At 35.6% G+C, this 20437-nt stretch overlaps 1 protein-coding gene across 1 annotated transcript in view; it reads left to right on the top strand.

Annotated features, from left to right (window-relative positions):
• GABRB1 (gamma-aminobutyric acid type A receptor subunit beta1) overlaps positions 1-20437 on the top strand; it is a 399050-nt gene that overhangs the window by 273468 nt on the left and 105145 nt on the right. The window contains exon 5 of the mRNA XM_082728493.1: positions 13503-13585. Within this exon, the coding sequence (XP_082584619.1) occupies positions 13503-13585 (83 nt within the window). The remainder of the gene's footprint in view (positions 1-13502; positions 13586-20437) is intronic.

The raw sequence follows: 20437 nt of genomic DNA, 5'->3' as shown, positions 1-20437 counted from the left end.
TTGAAGGATACCGTGAAGATTTGGGGAAATAATATAAGCAAAGTACATACTCTTCCTTCTCATATTTCTATTTGTAGTATTATATGCAACATGTAAATTTTTCTATTAAATAAAGCAGTTGATGTGTAGAAAATCTGAATGTGAAATATTGAAACATGACTCTTAAGGGGAGATGTTATTTACACTTTCTTCTATCAGTAATATCTTCTGTTTACATAAGCGACATTGTAAGTCCTGACTGTTTTCAAATGTACCATTTACTGTAATCTCTTTTTTTTAATTTTTTATTTTTTATAAACATATATTTTTATCCCCAGGGGTACAGGTCTGTGACCATTTACTGTAATCTTAATGATGAGTACTGGTACAAGATTCATATTTATCCAATAAAAGATTTTCATCCAGACCTGAAGTACCAAGATCAGGGAGGGCCTTGATCCTAGGACCCTGAGACCATGATCTGATCTGAAAGCAAAAGTTGTTCACCCAACTGACAGAGCCACCCAGGTTCCCTGCAAGCATGTTTAACTTTTAAAGGAACTGCCAAACTGATGTTTAAAGTGGCTGCATTTTTTACATTCCCAGTAATGTATGAGGATTCCAGTTTTTCAACCTTTCCACCAGTGCTCTTTTTGATTACAGTCATTCTGGTGAGCCAGTAGGGTTCTCTCTGCAGTTTTCATTTGCATTTCTTAATAACTCATGACGTTGGGCACCTTTCCATGGGCTTATTCATATGCCTTCTCTGATGAAATGTCTATTCAGATCTACCCTTTAAAACATCGGCTTGCATTATTACTGAATTGTAAGAGCTTCTCTGTGCATTCTGGATGCAAATCTTTTATCAGATATATAATTTGCAAATATTTTCCTGCAGTTTGGGACTTGCATTTTCATTTTCTTATGGTGTCCTTTGAAGAAATTTATACAGTTTTTGGATTAAAGGGCTATACAATTTGTTTATTCATTTAAATGGTCAAGCTGCTTAAACAGTCTTGTTCAGAGTAATTAATTACCAGAGTTCACTGAATATTCAGGTTTCCAGAAACCTGAAAATGACCATAATGAACTTTATTATTCTCGAGGTTAATGGTCAGAGAAATCACTTTATGTTTAAGGCAACATAAGCAAAACTATATACATCATTTCCCTTGTTTAGAAGGAAATATTTTAACTTCGCAACCCATGTGCTCATGTATCCTTTCTGAGTAAAGGACATTTCGAGTATTTTTGTTATGTTATTTTTTTTAGTTTGACAGGTGGTGGTGAGACAGGGTATTATACTAGGAGTAATATACATTTATTTACTCTGAATTTCCAGAGTCTAAAACTTCCTTTTTTAAAAAGGAAGGACTACTCTTTAAAAATGCTCTAAATTATGTAATTTGATTGCACTTGTCTTTTAAGAAATTAATCACAACCTTCTTCAGGTATAACCATCAATTAAGGATTTCAGTGTAAATAGAAATAAACAGAGGTAAATGTGCATCGCTAATATTCAGTGGAGAATGATGATGATAGTCAGAATTGCACTTATGCTATTTATACATAATTTACATACATAAGAACAACAGCATGTTATCCCTTATCACAACCTATTTTTAAGTTTCTTCCTTTATGTCCATGTATGCTTCAGTTCTAGGTTGTCCAAACATTCCTTCATTTTTCTTCACTTTTTCAATTGAAAAATCATCCAAACAACCCAAATTATTAATTATTAACTGCCTATGAAGCTAGCATTCTAATGATACTGGTGTAAATTTAGTGTTTTAATGATTAAAAACAAAAATCTCATACTATGTAAATTCTTGCTTTTCACATAGAAAAAGTCCATTCCCTGGTCTACTCACCAATCACTAGAGAGAAATCTGACACAGACGAAACACTGAAGTCCCCTTCCATTCACCTATGTGGTAATGACAGCCCCCATTTTACTTCTGGAAAGGAAACCAACTTTTTGTACCTTGAGACCTCGTGTGTAAGATCTCTCAGTAGCAAGGCAAGAGGGTGTTTGCGAACCTATATCTACATTTGGATTATTTAATGCAAATACTAGGGTTATGGCCACTCTTCTCTCACATGGCAAAAATCCTAGCAAATGAAACAGACTCTGACACGGGGCTCAATTTAAGCGTCCATCAAAGAAGCTTCATGGCCCTAAAAAATTATCCAACTGACAACAGCCTCTGGCTGTTTACTTAGCAAATGACCCCAAATGATTTTTTAATAAGAAATTGAGTTGGCATGGGGAAAATGATCTTTATTTTCAATCTGTATTTCAAGCAACACTGATAGCCTTTTAATAAAAACAGCACAGTGGTCTTTTCCTCTCTTCTCTAGAGAAGTAATGATTCCAGTGTTTCCTGAAGTTGCATATTAATTCCATTAATGTACACCTTCATTCTGTGCCAGACACTGGGCTGGACACCAGTAAATGAATCATTAAGAGGTGATTTCCCCTGTGGCACTTACCATCTATTCAAGCAGCCACGCAAGAAACAAGTAATCAAACAGATGCATAATTGCAAATTGTGATGAGAAATATATGAGGAAATACATACGATATTCGTTATATATGAGATATATATGTGAGGAAATGTGTGTAAGTTGATGGGTCTCTTAAGTGATGGGACTCATTTCAGAAGATTATAATCATTGTCCACTACTAATTACAATTTTTGTCTTTCAGAATACACAATCACCTCTCAAATAGCTTAACTTTTTTTTCAAGTTTTTACTTAAATTCTGCTTAGTTAACAGTGTAATACTAGTTTCAGGAGTAGAATTTAGTGATTCAGTATTTATATACAACACATCATCACAACAAGTGCACTCCTTAATCTCATCACCTGTTTAACTTATCCCTCCATGGTAACCATCACTGTGGTCTCTATAGTTTAGAGTCTATTTCTTGGTTTTCCTCCTTTTTTCTTCTCTCTCCCTATTTTTCTTTGACATGGTTGCATCTACAGAGTATTATATATTTTAAAAAGGAAAAGAATGATGGCCCAAGCCCTGTTTTCCTACTGAGATAGGGAGCTGGAAACTTTGCATGATGTATACTCCTGTCTTAACTTATATGTCCTTTGGGTTTTACTTTGTTTTATATTTTTCTCAGCATGAAGCCATTGTCCTAAGACATTATAGTATATTAACGCAGTATCACTGCTGAACCTTATTTTACTCCATCAGGAATGCTATTTCAAGATTACTCTGATTACCTTTCAGTAAATGTGTGAGCTCTTTGTTTTGGGAGAAACCATCATATGGCAAAGCAACAGAGCAAATTTGCAAATAAGTTAAAAAATTAATTGTCAACTGATGAATGGATAAAGAAGTAAGATATACATATGTATGTATATATAGTTATTATGCATGGTGTATATATATAGTGTGTACACACACACACACACACACACACACAATGGAATATTACTCAGCCATCAAAAAGAAAGAGATCTTGCCACATGCAATGTGAATGGAGCTAGAGTGTATTATGTTAAGCGAAATCAGTCAGTCAGAGAAAGACAAATGCCATATGATTTCACTTGTGAAATTTAAGAAATGAAATAGATGAACATAGGGGAAGGGAGAAAAAAAGAGAGGAAAGCAAACCATAGACACTCTTAACAATAGAGACAAACTCCAGGTTGCTGGAGGTGAGGAGGATGGGGAGATGTGCTAAACTGGTGATGGGTTTTAAGAGGAGGGCCCTTGTTATGATGAGCACTGGATATTATATGTAAGTGAGGAATCACTAAATTCTACTCCAGAAGCCAATATTACCCTATATGTTAACTAACTAGAATTTACATAAAAACTGGAAACTAACAAAAAAAATCAATATTTTCAGTTTACATATACAAAGAAAAAAAGTAATAATTGTGAAAGATCCACAACTTTGTTTTACCTAATTCTATCTGACTCCTTGTTTAGCTAATTTGCACTTACTGATTACCAAGTCATAGCCTTCCATTCGAGGTAAACATCTGACTTGACTTTGACTTCAATTTTTAAGTCCTCTCTCATTGTTTAAGTGTGAGTTATTATTTTCGTTCTTCAAAGTGCATCACAGAAATTCCTGATGATCAATATAATGAGAATAAAAATGCTTTGATTTGGAAGAGGTAGCCATATTTTTTTCAGCCCCTTAACACAGATCTCAGCTAACCATTATTAGGAAATATTATGCATAATAGAAATGTAAAAGATGGTCTTATACTCCACTGCTATATGAAAATAGTGATGTATTTGGGAAAAATAGTCTGTCTTAAACTCAGCCAGATATCTAAGGTAAAAGATGACTAAAGTTGGCACAGGATGCTTGGGTCTATTAATTACTCTTGCCCTATTATTACATATTTTTTTTTTGCTCCCCTGCCCCAGAACTCTCTAATTTATGAACAGCTTTTCATATTCACAAAGTGGTTCATGAATCACCCTGGCCCGACAGAAATGAATAAAAATGAGCCCATTTACACAACATTTGGTATGTAGCTAATTACCTGAAAACAACTGCTTGGGATTGCACTGAGAAGGGTGTCATTAACATTCAGCAGTGAAAGTACAAAACAGAGGGAGAAAAGAAAGCAGAAACCTGGAATCAAAACACGAAAAGTAAAAATATAAGAGTAGCCATGAGAATGCTATTTATTCAGCATAGATTTTTTAAAGCATAACTAAAAAGTAACTAATGATGTCATCCAAGAGGAATGGCTCAATATCACAAGTTATCTGTATAACAAGATATTGAATATTCATTCAAAGCATGTTCATGGAGACTATTGCTAACTTGTGAAAATTCCTACCTTCAAGGTTAACCAAAAAACAGAAAAGTAAATTGTTCAATACAGTCTAATTTTACATTGCTAAACAATATACGTAGAAGAAAGGAAATTAATGAGATTGCAGTAATAAGATTATGTGTCATTTGTATTCTCTTATCTGTAATTTTCTGTGTTCCCAGATGTTTTATAATGACCATGCATTATTCTTACAATGTATTTGTATTGTATTTGAATCAGTAATCTTACATTTATTTATTTATTTATTTAGAAGCACATAATAATAGCTAGGTTGAATTGTGTGACTACTACGTACCAATCATTGAACTTATGTGTGCATATAATAGCACTCTTTTCATTCTCTGTTCCACACTGCATCTACCTCCATAACACCTCTCTTCTTAGAGCATCACCAACCCAGGCTAAGGCAACTTTTGTCCAAATTGCCAGCAATGAATTAAGTGTAGGATTGAACTCTATTCCTCCTGATTGATTTTCATGATTTCTTGGCATCTTAGAATCTTATCTTATGTTGATAAGATAAACATTTCTCTGATGTAAGATACTCGCATCTCTAGAAAAATGGCAAAGATGGCTTACCCAATTGAGAAGTAAGCATATCATATGTGGCTATTTTGTGAAATCAATAGACAGTGGTTTTATCTTCTATCTTCTGAGACCTGATGCTATTAAAAACAACCAACTACCAAAATTATGACAGCATGAAAGTGAGTTGAATATTTTTCACCATTGTAGCCTTGATGCTTACAGGATTGCCTGATTCCTGGTGCATCCTCTATCATTTGTATACTCATTATTGATTGGGTAAAGTATGTTCTGAACAACTGATGAGTCATTACTGATAATGAACATTGCATATATATATATATGGTAAGGTCAACTCTTAATTTTTTTAAATGTATTTTACTGTCTATAGGAGAAATAACTCCTACACTGAACCAACAGCTCTCTGCTTAGATTTATCTGGCCTGAATGTAGTAACTGGGAGAAAATAAACCTCAGATCTTGAGTCTAGCCTATCTGAATGTGAATCCCGATGTTACACTTACAGCTTATGTAAACGTAACCCCATTAGGTGTAAGTTTCTTTATCTTTGAAAATAGCATTAAAAATGACATCAACATAATAATGCAGTTGTAAATAATAAGTTAAATAATGCATATGTGGTCGTCAGAATAATGGCCCTCCAAAGAAGTCCATCTCCTAATTCTTAGGACCAGTGAAAATGATCTCTTACCAGTCAATAGGACTTAACAGGTGTGATTAATTTAAGAGTTTGAGATGAGATTATTCTGGATTATCTGGATGTATATAGTGTAATTGATCACAAGGGTTCTTATAAAAGGAAGGCAGTGGAGTCAAAGAGTGAGGGGAGGGGATGTGAAGATGGAAGTGGAGATTGGACTGATGGTCTTTGAACATGGAGGAAGGGGCCATGAGCCAAGGAAAGCAAGCAGGCTCTAGAAGCCAAAAAAGGCAAGAAAATAAATTCTCCCTAGAGAATCTAGAAGGAACACAGCCCTGTTAAAACATTGATTTTAGGGGCACCTGGGTGGCTTAGTGGGTTGAGCTTCTGCCTTAGACTCAGGTCATGATCTCAGGGTACTGGGATCAAGCCCCGCATCAGGCTCTCTGCTCAGCAGGGGGCCTGCTTCCCTCTATCTCTCTCTGCCTGCCTCTCTGTGTACTTGTGATCTCTGTCTGTCAAATAAATAAATAAAATCTTAAAAAAAAAAAAAAAAAACCTTGATTTTAGGATTTCTCCCCTCCATAAATGTAAGAGAATAAATCTGTGTTTTTTAAGCCACTAAATTTTTGGTAACATTTACAACAGCAATAGGAAACTAATATAATCTGCATAATGCTTAGCATAGTGTCCATCATATAAGATTCCTGCACAGTATTAGCTATTATCAATCTGTCCTTAATATCTAGGTAAGAGTAGCTTAAATCCACAATCCATTATTTGTGGGAGTCCAGTGCCTTTCCAGGATTGCTAAGGTTTCCCAAAGGGCTTACATGATTTTACCATCTATGACTTAGAATCTTGGCTTTCACTGAATTGGTTTGATTTATAGAGTACTGTTCCATGAATGCTGTCAAGATACAGAATCCAGCCCTTTCCAAGAATAAAAATAAAACATTTACAGAAGGCTTTACCCTGCATGTGTGTATGTGTGTGTCTTGGTATTAACTTAGGTGTAGAGAAAATTGATTATCATAGTAATGCAAAATCTTTAATTAAATATTAAATATAACTTTTTAAAAATTTTGCTACTTCATCATTTTCTTTCCCCAAACTTAAATTACTCTTAAATCTCACATAGTAGTTTATCTCCTTTCATTTTTTTTTTTTTTTAGATTTTATTTACTTATTTTACAGAGAGAGAGCTAGAGAGGAAACACAAGCAGGGGGATTGGGATAGGGAGAAGCAGGCTTCTCGCTGGTAGCATGATACAGGGCTCGATCTCAGGAACTTGGGATCATGACCTTAACCAAAGGCAGATGCTTAACAACTGAGCCCCTCTCCTTTCATTTCCTTATCTTTCATGTCTCACAGCCTCAGACTCTCACCTTCAAATACTAAGGTATTTTCATAAACATAGTAGCCTACCTAAAATAAAACTTGGTGCCAAATATGAAAATAATACATTTTCTTTTCACCATTCAGTAAATGTTAGCTAAGGAAGAAGATCTGTGTACTCACTGGTTAGGACTCAGGCTAACCCACCCATCTTCCCTCATCAGTTTCTCTGGGTGTTATGCCTGACATGTATTAAGGATGCAGCTCAGAGACCAAAAAGGCCATTTTTCAAACCACCGTTCCTAAGTGATACTGATATCTACCTTATCACTGCTACTTACCATCAATCTCACCAATTGTAGAGGGTGTAATTTTGATTCAGCACTTTAAGGTTCTTTTTCCTCTCTCCTTCCTCATATTTTTTCATATAGATAGTATAAATAGTATAATTTTGCTCTGCAGGGAGCTTGCCACTATAGAGTTGAAGATTATAGGAAATTCTCAGTAACATGGCCTAATTTGTTCATTAATTTGAGTTTACATTTTTACTTGCAGAAGTGCCCTCTCCATATGTATATTTATGTACTCGTGGGTGTGGGGAAGACTGGGTTTTAATCTATTTGTAGGCCAAGACTTCCTGGATTATATTTTTTCAGCAATGAGAGTCATACTACCCTTAGACATCAAATATACATGATTTGCAATTACAGTGACCTTAAGGTCAGTGGTCATGCAACATACACCTTAATAAATGAATACTACAGAAACATAATTCCCATTCAGTCCAAAGTCTCATGGGACCATAGTTTCTAACTAACAGCCTATTATAGTGTTCTGACCTAACCTTCAAAATGTCAATAAATCGGATTATAATGTCAGCCATTTGAAAGGCCTTTGAAAGAAGACAGATGAATGTTATGCTTTCATGAATCTGTGTCTCTGGGAAGTCTGTGTTCAGGAAAACAGTCAGTTAATGCTCTTACCTTTAGCTGGTTCTACTCTATTGTACTTTCACTTGCTATCAACCAATAATAATGTTTTCACACAGTCAGAATGAATGACTTGGGTTTGAAAGTTAAAAACAAAATTCAAAAATCACTTCAGTCTTGAAGCTCTCAACCCATTCAGTTTTGTGATTTTGGGCACGTTAGATTTCGTAGAAGGTTTAGGATTTCAGGCTGCTTCAGCCACACTGTGAGTACACTCCCATATGGATGTTTTAATCAATTGTGGAGGTGACTAACCACTATTGAGCAACCACATTTGGCAAAGTGAACAAATGGAAACATCAGAGCAGTCATTCTTAGAGGTATTCATTGTTGCTTCTCACCCAGAAGACAGAAGAGCTGCTACCCAGAGACATCTCTCTTTCTACTGATGATCCTATAAATTCTTGCTCAGTAATTTTTTTCTCACAAAGAGCTCAGGACACTCTACTCACTTAGCCATAAGTATTTCAAAATCTAGAAATGTCAAACCCTTAAATTAGCAGAGACCAATACTCAGTTGCATGCATTTCTACAGCCCATAACGTAAACTTATGAATTCCTATGTGTGTAGGGGTCCCTGGCTGAGCTTCAATGATTCCTTCTTTCCTGAGATAAGAGATTCTTTGTGAGTCCCTGGTGACAACATTTGTATAAGCGCAACTTTCTTTCCAGCTCTTACTAAACAATTTTGGAAGAGTTGACACCTAATCCAAGTTGAACCAATGAAATCTTCTGGAGAATTTGAAATTTGGAACAGATAGATCCTAAGAAAGAAGTTATTTCACTAAAGTCAAGTTCTTAAGAGAAAGTCAGACACTTTTCAAAGCCCAAGTTCCTAGAGCTGTCGTGATTCTTTCTCTTTTTGAGTTGTGATTACTTAACTTTCCTTGGTTTCAAAATGAAACTTGAAAGAAGTTGCTGTGGCTGATATCGAAGAGGTTACTACCTATGTTCTCCTCTAGGATTCTGATGGATTCCTGTCTCACGTTGAGGTCTTTTATCTGTTTTGAGTTTATCTTTGTGTACAGTGTAAGAGAATGGTCAAGTTTCATTCTTCTACATATAGCTGCCCAGTTTTCCCAGCACCATTTATTAAAGAGACTGTCTTTTTTTCCACTGTATATTTTTTCCTGCTTTATCGAAAATTATTTGACCATAGAGTTGAGGGTCCATATCTGGGCTCTCTACTCTGTTCCACTGGTCTATGTGTCTGTTTTTATGCCAGTACCATGCGTCTTGGTGAGCACAGCTTTGTAGTAAAGCTTGAAATCACGTAACATGATGCCCCCAGTTCTTTTTCAACATTTCCTTAGCAATTCAGTGTCTCTTCTGATTCCATACAAATTTTAGGATTATTTGTTCCAGCTCTTTGAAAAATACCAGCGGAATTTTGATCGGAATGGCATTAAAAGTATAGATTGCTCTAGGCATTATAGACATTTTAACAATGCTTATTCTTCCAATCCAAGAGCATGGAATGGTCTTCCATCTTTTTGTGTCTTCTTCGATTTATTTCATGCGTGTTCTGTAGTTCCTCGAGTAAAGAACTTGAGGCAGAAGGAAACTGGTCCAAGTGATACTAGTTGAAAAATCATCAGATTGTGAGCCAGCCTCTGGTGTGATGAAAACTATACAACAAGGTGATTATCAATTAGATATTAAATCTATTGATTGCCAAATGGATTGATCATAACAAACAGCAACAGTAAATTCAGTTATGCTTTACAAAAGTTTTTTTTTTTTAATCACTCACAACTCTAGTACACATACCCATGAAACATTTGTTGTTCATTTATATACAATGCTTTTTTGGTTTTTCAAATTGCTTTGTAAAAATTCCAGAGCTTCACAATTTGTGAATCAGTGGTTCAACAAAAGATTTCAATGCATGTCCTTATTCTGATATGATGTGGTTCACGCACTTGAGGACACATGTCTGGAAATGAGGTCAATTAAATGTGATAGACTGACCAACAGGACTCAAATGATGCTCTCAAGTATTCCTAAAGAACTTCCATAGTTCCATAAATATTTGATTTTAATTTGATTTTTAAATATTATAATTTTAAACTATAATAAGAAGCATGCACACTGTAATGCGTCCTATGTTACATTTTAATGCATTCAAGACCCATCATAGTATTAACTTTTGCTACCAGATTAACTTATGCAGAGCATAAAGCAACAAGTAAAGCTTCCCTTTAATCCATAATTAAACACCTACTAGAGTCCAACCATCTACAGATGTATCTGAACCTTCACAAAGGAGTGATTGAGTATAGAGGAGGTTCCTTTATCACCTGGGGGGTCCCCCCTACTAATTCAAAGAAGCCCGTAGCCAGTCAAGTAAGATTTTAGAAGCAAATGTTTCCTTCTTTATGAGAATAGTTTGATACTATACGAATAAAACTCAACACAAAAATAACTGGTGCTGGGAGACATTTAAGACCATAATTCTCATTGTACTCCCTGCCTTCAAATTTCTGTGCCCATTAAAATAGAGGTCAACATTTGAATTTATAAGACAATTTTATATTTACAAAACATGGTTTCATTTCATTTGTATTTTATATATTGAGGTTCTCTGGAAGATTTCCTTTTATTAAAATTGTCCTCAAAGGAAAAATATTTGAAAACCACCATGGTAGCAGGGTTACTCAACCTTGGCACCACTGACACTTTGGAATAGGTAATTCATTATTGTTGGGTGCTATCCTGGGCACTGTGTTTTAGCAGCAACTCTGACCTCTACCCACTGGATGCCAGTAGAAAGCCTCTGTCCCCAATCTCATGGTCAAATATATGTCTCCAGATATTGCCAAATGTCCCTGTAGGGGAAAATAATCCCTGGTTGAGAATTACTGGCTAAGTCATGGGATCATAGGGCTGGCCACACTATTAATTTCTAGGGAATGATCATATCCTTCTGAATTTTTAATTCATAGGCAGCTATTAAACAAAGAATATAGTAGATATAGTAGATGGGTGATTTTTAAAGCATTTTAAATATTCATTGTGTCATCTTATTGAGGGTGTTTGAGATATTATGCAGGCCATACAAATAATGTTGTGGAATTGTATTTTCTGGCAACAAAAGATATTCAAGATATATTATTAAGTGAAAAAATTAATTCATGTGATAATGGGAGTTGGGAGGAATAAGGCATCTAGTAAAATACTTTTATGGGTTAAATTCTGGAATACAACTTCATATTTTTTATAAAGTACTTTGAAGAAATTTTTAATTGAGTTTTAGAATTCCTTCTGCTCTTATATAATCCTCCAATAAATCTGATTAAATTGAACAAAGTCCTGTCTAAGACAGACTTCAAAGGAAACATGCAAATGTTCACCTTGGTCAACTTTCATTTTTTAAAAAAGATTTATTCATTTATTTGAGAGAGAGTACAAGTTGGGGGAAGGTACGAAGGAGAGGGAGAAACAGAACCTACATCAGGCCTCCCACTGAGTATGGAGCCCCACAGGGGGTGATCAGGTGATCTCAGGATCCTGAGTTCATGACATGAGCCAAAATCAAGAGTCAGCTGCTCAATGGACTGAGTCATCCAGGCGCCTCTAAACTTTCTTTCTTTTGGTAAGGAAAGCCAAAGAGAAATTGGAAACAGCTAGTGTATTTCTCAATAATGTTTTTAAGAAGGTATCACTTAGGTTAGCACAAATGACCAAAATAATAACTTGTCTTAGCAGCCACAAAAAATCATAGGTTTGAGAAATACTTTGTTGAATAAATACACTGTTGATGGGGGAGTATAAATTGGCATAACCTCTGTGAAGGGTGATGTAGCATAATTTTAAGTGTACATTCCATTTTTTCTAAAAATTGCCTTCCTAGAAACAGCCAACAGATATAATCAGAGATAGTAGAATATATCAATATATTCAGAGCATCTTCATCTGTAAAAGTAAAAAAATAGGAAATGATGTAAATGCCCACTGAAGTGTGATTGGAAAAATAAATTATTATCATTATTATTATTATTATTCCATACAGCTGAACCTGCTGTAGTAAATTTTTTAAAGACAGCTTATTATTTGCTGACATAGAACCAAATCTAAGCAAGGTTCAGAACAGGGAACATGGTAGTTTGCTATCTAAGACGTTTCCCCTTAAGAAGACATTGTGTCTTCTTTTGCACACAGAGTATTTATGGAAAATGTCCAATGTTGTAGTTCTTGGAGATTAAGGTAGAAAGGAAACACAACTAAATTTGAATCTCTTGAGTTCTTTAAATTATGATTACACATTACTTTTGGAGAAGGATCATGTAATTTTTTTTTTAAAAAAGTACTTTGTCAATTCCAAAGTGATACTAAATATTTACAAGCATGGACTAACCACAGGAATTTAAGTTACTCTCAGACTCCACATTCTAAGAAACTTGTACAGGCAAGAGAAAATGGACAGGTAATGGAAACCCTAGTAGGATATCTAGAGTCAAGGTCCTGGGATTTGCATAAACAAATAAGCTGAGTGGAGAACAGAAGCTGGTAAATACGGTATGAACACCAATCCTCGGGTAGTGCTTCCTTACTGGTTATATGTTACCTGCTGAGTATAGGTAGATGAGGTTCTCAGAGTTCTCAATTTGTCAGATTTTTTTAAAAATCTGACAAATCTCTCTAAAAGTGGGGAATGTGAGGCCCCAAATGTCATGGAGGGTGGATTTTACTATTCATGTCATTTTTGTTGTTTTATTACTATGTTATAGCAGGAGAGGGAGACAGGTTTTGATGCATAGTGTTGATCTCCTCCTACTCATAAGGCCAGACTTGCTGTAGATATTGTCACAGACATTGCTAGATGCTAGTAAGTATAAGAAGGGCCATGGAATAATAACAGCTGTAACATGACCATCATTTGTGGAGCACTGACTAAGTAAGGCTAGCAGCTTTGAACACATTATCTCTTTTACTCCTCACAGCCATCCTTTGCAGTAGGTGTTTTGATTGATGAGGGGACCTAGGCTTATGGAGATCAATAAGCTAGTACCAGCTCACACCTAGTGGGCAGCAAAAAAGACTTGAACTTAATCTGCTCACCTTCACAAAGTTTCATCACAAGATTTTGATGTCAGCTGGTGCACATGATTTGGAGCTGGGAAGCCTGGCAATGAAAGTCATCATCCTTATGAAGCTATCTTTTCTCTCTTTTATCCTGACAGGATCACAACCACAGCTGCATGTATGATGGACCTACGAAGATATCCTCTGGATGAACAGAACTGCACTCTGGAGATTGAAAGTTGTGAGTTCCTTGGACAGGGGAATGAGAAAGAGGGATGCTTGCTTGACCCAATTAAGTTCAACCTTGCACTGAATAATTGGTACTGGGATACTTTTAGCTACACTCCCTTGCCAACTTTTCAAGAGATTCACAGTCTAATGACGTCTTCTCTCACATTGGTGGCTCAAGGGTCATTTCAATGCAGTTGTATTTTTGAACCATTAAGAGAAAATCTACTTATTTTAGCTGGACAATTTATGAACTCATGCTTTTCTCCTTAGAGTAGAGTTTCCCCCAAGGACTTCTAATATCCAAGCTGCATTAATAAGAGAGGAAAAACATTTTAATATGAAAAGACCTTGTGAGATTGTTTTTGGTTCTATAGTCTGTGCACCTGAATGACTGTAAATTGTTATCTTTTACAAAAACACTATGTTAGAGTCTTGGGCACATTTGTCTTTCTTCACGGGAAGAACAGGATGATAAATGGCATTCATGAGGCTTGTGCTTTGGGCCAAAGAGTTGATGTTTTTTGTGTCTAGTGACTGATTTTTGTTTGTCTTCTTGGGTTGTTTTTCACTGACTGCTTTCTTAACAATTAGAATATTTTAGTCACTAATATTTATTCTTATTGACTTTCACTGTTTCTCAGCTCAACATACAAGCAGTTGAGCCCATTTATTGTGATTATCAGGCCTAGGCAATTTCCTGGTTTTGGGGGTCACAGAAGGGTGACAGTAGGTAATTCAGAGCATTATAACATGGCTTAATGTAATGTGAGAAATAGATATTTATTTAGTAATCCAAAATAGTTCTAGACCTAAACAGCAAAATGGCAAAGGAAAATTCCAGGTGACCCTATAGTATTATTAAAGAATAAATAATAAATATATTCACCAGTGTCTGATTATTAAACAATTACATTAATTTTCTAGTTTTATTATATATAGGCTTAGAAATAAATAAAGATGTTTATGTAGAAAGAGCTGTATATTTAGACATGCACATTGATCTACTCCCACTAAACCTGGAGTGAACAAGATCATTCATGAGCTATTTTTTAACTAATATTCTCATTTTAAAATACATGGTATAAGTAAGTTGGTTGAAAGTTGCTAATATAAGAAAGTATTGCTGGTGACTTGGTTTAAATGCTGATGACAACCAAATTCCAACCACGGTAATGGAATACAAACCCAGCTATTTATTAATGGCTAGTGACGCTAGGCTGAACTTGAACTGTTAGAACTTATATAGAAAAAGAAGGATGAATTCATTACTCATTCATACAGGTTAGCTTTTACACTTGACCCCTCTTCCATTGGTTCTGCTAATTGTTACCTTTGCTCTTGTGCTGGTCAGCATTAGGATTTGACTACCTCTTGAAATTCCAAGATTTTCTGGTTTACACCATTCATTTAAACATGTAATCAAAATTTTTAAGAAGTAATCAATTTTAACTTGAATTGTTTCTGTATTGTAGATTGCAAGTCCTAAAATTAGCAGCATTTTCTCACAAAATATACATGTTATTTTATGAAGCCTATCAAGTTTTCCTGTTATCATAGTTTTATATTTTTTCTTTAAGCAGGGGATTTTCTTTGTTCAGATTTCAAAAGCAGTTGACTTTTAGGTCCATTTATCATATCACATAATGACCAAAAAAAACCTGTAAATGAAGCAGAAATTAAACATAACTTTTGTGGGGCAGGGATGGGGGAAGCCCAAGAAACCTGGTAGTCCAATGTTATCATAAAAACGATGTAAGGCAAAAGGGAAAGGGAATGACCTGACCTTATCGTAATCATTGAGAGAATTCAGTAAGATGCAATCAGTTGTCCAGATAGATTGATGTGGCATAGTAACTAGGACCCTAAAATCAGCTCATATGTAGGAATGCAGGCAGATGGTGACCGTCATCAAAGTAATCCAGGAGCAGTTCACAAAAATCTTGTCCCTAAAGCTATTTACCTAAAATAGAACAAAAACTCGGGCTGGAGAACTGGTGCAATATAGAGTCTATGACGGCAGGAACCTGGGAGAAGGGGTAAAAAAAAAAAGGGAACTGTCTTCTACTTGCCAAACAAAAGCTAGGTATTAGTATAATACCTCTGTACCATAAGTATTCATAACAACATTTGAAAGAGTATGTATCTGAGCCTCAGAGAATTAAATAATTTGCCCAGGACCACAGAGCAAGGATATTGATAAAGCGGGGATTCAAACCCAGATGATATACTTTCCATCACAGAACCTTGCAATCAATAAGCGAGCATGGCAACAGAACACAAATGATTAGAAGTGTAACACAAATTGGAACCACTCTCTCAGCAAGGTTTAGGATGCTGAATCAACCAAAGACTGGTCTATATTTCCTAAAATTATCCCTGATAAAGGTTAGACTAGATCTCAGAAGCTGAAGCAGAATTTTGCCTTTAGATCAAAGGTCAGATGATTGCAATTGTGGAGAGAGGGTAGTCTGTGGATGCAGGAAACCAAGTAGTCCTTGATTCCGTTGATGTTAACCTAAAAAAAAAAAAATTCAAAGTCCTCAAAGGACAGAATTGCTTAGCTTAATATTTTATTTAAAATGTATCCCTTTTTATTTAACCACTTTAAAGAGATTTTAAAGCTTAAGAGTAATAACTACAAGTAAATAAGTAATATATGGCAATAATACGGAGTTTGAATGAGCTTTGCTTGGTTTTGCCTGTGTACATAATCGATATGTTGCTAAGCACCAATAAAACTGAATCTGTCAGTTATCTATTTTTTAACTCTTCTTGAAGAGAACTGTGTCGCGTTATTTGCTGGAATAACTCTCCCTGAACTGACAGTTTATGAAGACTATAACTGAGCTTTAAAGTGATTACAAATGAGAAGCTCTAGTATTAGTTGGGAGATAAGAATGATAAAGCAGACGTCTGCCAATGTAAGATTGCAGCAATCACACTTTGTGACCAACAGAGTGGAAACTTTTCCTACCTTACAAAATTTACTGGCTTATGTTCTCTCCCATTACCATCCCAAGGATAGGGAAATGTTTTTCTTGGTTATGTCCTTCAAGACAAATTAAAGAGGTTTTGCTTTACTTTAATGTCATCTAGTCAAGTAAAATTGGAAAGGCCATAAAGGCTTGTAAAATTGAAAATTTACTTGAACTTGGAGCCCATTAATGGTTTCTTGGCCCTGGGATGCTATAAAATGAGTTAATGGTACATAGAAAACGCAATCAAGGAATTTAGTATTAAGAGGATTTAGAATTTGAAATCAATAAAGCTATCATGTGAAAGCTTGATAGGCACAAGCTTCCTGGAGGTATAGAAAGGGCTTGCAGTAATAGTTGTGAAGGATAAAAGTGCCTTTTCCCATTCCCTGCAATAATAAATGAGGAAAATCTCAGGAGATAGTGTTATCTCTCATTAAAACCCAAAAACGTAGAAGCCATTTCAGTCCTGAAATCTCCTAGTGGTCTCATCTGTCTTCTAGACTTCCTTGTATCTTCACTATGCTGAGTTAGCCCCCTGTATTTCAAAGGAAGAGGTACTTCTATTCCCTGTATAGACTGACCTGAACCCTGTGTTCAGGATTCCAACTCTGCCTCCTCTAGGAATTAATATTCTCAAGTTCACACACACTACTACCCTTGCTCTTCCAGACCTTTAGCCTCACCCTGTCTGCTACCTCTCTTCACAGCCTGAAAACTAGCTGAAAACTCTTCTCATCATAAATGCCTCTGCCCTATGCCCCCATCTCTTCTTAAGCTTTTTCTAACCTCTCCGCTTTCTTTATCTTCAAACTGCTTTAAAGATTGGTCTATGTCTTGTCTGCTGTCTAACTTCTTCTTAACCCACTGTAACCTGGAACCTGCCTATCCATCTCCCACCTCCACTGAGAGTGTTCTCAGTAGGGTCACAAAGGGCCTCTCTTTATGTACCGTCTTTATTCTAATTATCTCCAAATTTATAGCTCTAGCTCCAATATCTTCTAAGCCCCAAACTGATACATAGCACTCTTTTTAGCATATCTATCTTGATATTTCAAAGACATTTTAAATTTAATTTGCTCAAAACTTAATTTTCAATTTTCCTCTCCCAAATGAGTTTCCTTTCTAGTCTCTTAATCGCACTATCCAACCAGCATCCTGGGATTAGTGTCTAACATTTCCCTCACACTCCTCCCATCCAATCTATTGTCAAGTACTATCCATTCTACTTGCAAGATATGTATCAAACCCTTCCACCATTCTTTGGCCTTACTGCCACCGAACCACCATTACTTCTTACCTGAATCATTGCGGCCATCTTTTTATTGGTCTTCTTGCTTTCACTCCTGACTCTCTCCAAACATTCTTTACCCAGCAGCTGGAGTGATCTTTGCAAGATGTAAATTGAATCATATTACTTCTATGCTTTAAAAATCTTCAAATATTTCCCATTGCACCAAGAAAACTCTGCATACTTCTTAAAATAACATTTAAGCTTCTGTGTGCCCTGCCCTCCTTTGATACCCTCACTCTCATCTATAGCCATCTTTCCCTTACTTACTACACTAAACTCCCAACACCACAGATTTTTTGTTTCTTGCAGACCAAGCTTTCTTCTGTCTCATTATTTTTACCATTTTGTTGCTTCTGGCTGAAATGCTTTTCACCATTATGGTGATTTCCTCTTATCCAAATAGTTTCCACCTATGATAGGACCTCCTATAAGAGGCTTTCCTGAGAATCCAAACTAAAGTAGGAACCCATATTCTCCTTAAAAATTCTGTTAGTCTCCCAAATAGCACTTAGTAGTGTTTCTTTCTGTGTTTATTGGGGTTTTTTCCCCCTTTCTGTGGATTATAAACTCCATGAAGGGAAGAAGTTTTGTTCACCACACAATAATGAAAACCTAGTCTCATACCTGACAATAAGTACCTGTGGGTTTTGTTGGCTAAATTTTTTGGCTCCAAACTTTTCCAGTCTTCTGCATTTTAGAAGATAAGTCTAATTCTAATTTCTTCAGATAAAATTTAAGGCAGGGATTCTTTTTTATGTACAATGAAATATTCTTTCATTTGTATAGTTTTATGTTCATGCCTTAAGACTAACTCAAAAATTTAGGATTGTAAATGTGTCAACCAAGATCCAGTTAGGGAAAAAGAATATTTTAATTACTTGAAGAATTTTGACAGGCTGGTAAATATGATGAATTACTTTCAATGGTGAGGCGGGGGTGGAGGGGGCCTTCACTTGAATCATTAACTATCCAAATCCCTCCTACCTAAACCACAATCAGTTTATCAAAAAAAATAATAATAATAACATTTAATTATACCTGGTCATTTTTATGCTTGTTTCTTTTTAAAAAATGGTTTGGAAATTTTTAACTTAGACTTTGTGTTAACATATTCGATTTTGTGAACCATCTACTCGATCTCTTAGTTTCAGAATATTGTCATTGTATTGATTTAAATGTCTAGATAGTAACACCATGTATGCAGAATGTCAAGCCATAGTCATGTTGGATTATTTCCAAAATAAAACTGTTTCCTCGTCCAAACTATAGCAAGTGATAAGAAAAATGTGTCTACCTAATAAAGCAGCCCAACTTAGCTATGGAAAATACCCTGAGAAAATGTGATGTTTGCAGAAGTGAAATGCTAAGCTTTATTTAATACCTTGAAATAAAATCAAAATAAGTATAGCATCCAGACATGTGATAGGAGCAGTTCTACGAAAGTCTGTGCTGGTAAAGCCACATGTGAAGAAGTGTGTCCAGTTCTTAATGCCATATTAAGATAATTTCCTTCAGAGGACAAGACCAAGATATCTGGAATGAAGATTTTAGGGAGGCATAACAGCCATTTCCAAATGTTTCAAATGCTATCATATAGAAGAGAAACCTTATGTTTGGTGTTGCCCAGAGTATTAGTTGGGATATTCTAGAGAAATGTAATGAATGATACATAAATGATGATAGATAGATAGATGATAAACAGAGAAATTTATTATAAGAAGTGGGCTCACACAGTTATGAAAGCAGATAAGTCCAGGATCTGTAGTATGAGTCAGCAAACTGAAGAGTTTGATGGTGTGGTTCTAGTTGGAAGGCCAGCAGGCTTGAGATCTAAGAAGAACCATGTTTCAATTTGAGCCTGAAAACAGGAAAAAAACTGATTGTCCCCAGTCAAAGATAGTGATGCAGAAGGAACTCTTTCCTACTCTGAAGATGGTCAATCTTTTTGTTTTATTAGGGCCTTCAACTGATTGGGTGAGGCCTGGTCACATAAAGGAGTACAGACTACTTACTTAGTTTGCTGATTAAAATGCTATTCTCATCTATAAACACCCCCACAGGAACATGCAGAATCATGTTTGACCAACCATCTGGGCATCCCAGTCAAGATGACAGAACTCACAACCAGAGTGCTTGATTTGAACCCACTTAATTCAATTCAACTAGCATTTCTTAAGTGGTGACCATATGTGGTTCTGTGTGCAAAGTAAATCCTGACAATACAGTAGCAACCAAGCACACAGGTGGGCAGAAGTTACAGGAGGGCATAGGTAGAATGTAAGAGAAATATTTGCAGTGAACAAAGGTGACCATTCATGAAATATGTCCTTGCTAAAGAAAGACATCCGATCCCACAGAGAATTTTCAATTAATTAGAAATGACCACCTACCAGTATTAATGTAAAAGAGATTCCTCTTTGAGAGGCCAGTTAATTATACAACCTTAAAGATGTCTTTAAGCCCTAAAATCTAGGACTCTGAAGGTTTATTTAATTTAGTTACATCACCAACAAATTACTTTATGTGCTTGCCTAAAATACTGGTTCTAAAGTGATTGTGATTTATAAAGGATATAAGAATATTGGAAAAATAT

The sequence above is a fragment of the Mustela nivalis genome, assembly GCF_964662115.1.
Source record: "Mustela nivalis genome assembly, chromosome: 4".
Lineage (NCBI taxonomy): Eukaryota > Metazoa > Chordata > Mammalia > Carnivora > Mustelidae > Mustela > Mustela nivalis.
This window is presented reverse-complemented; position numbering and strand designations above follow the sequence as displayed.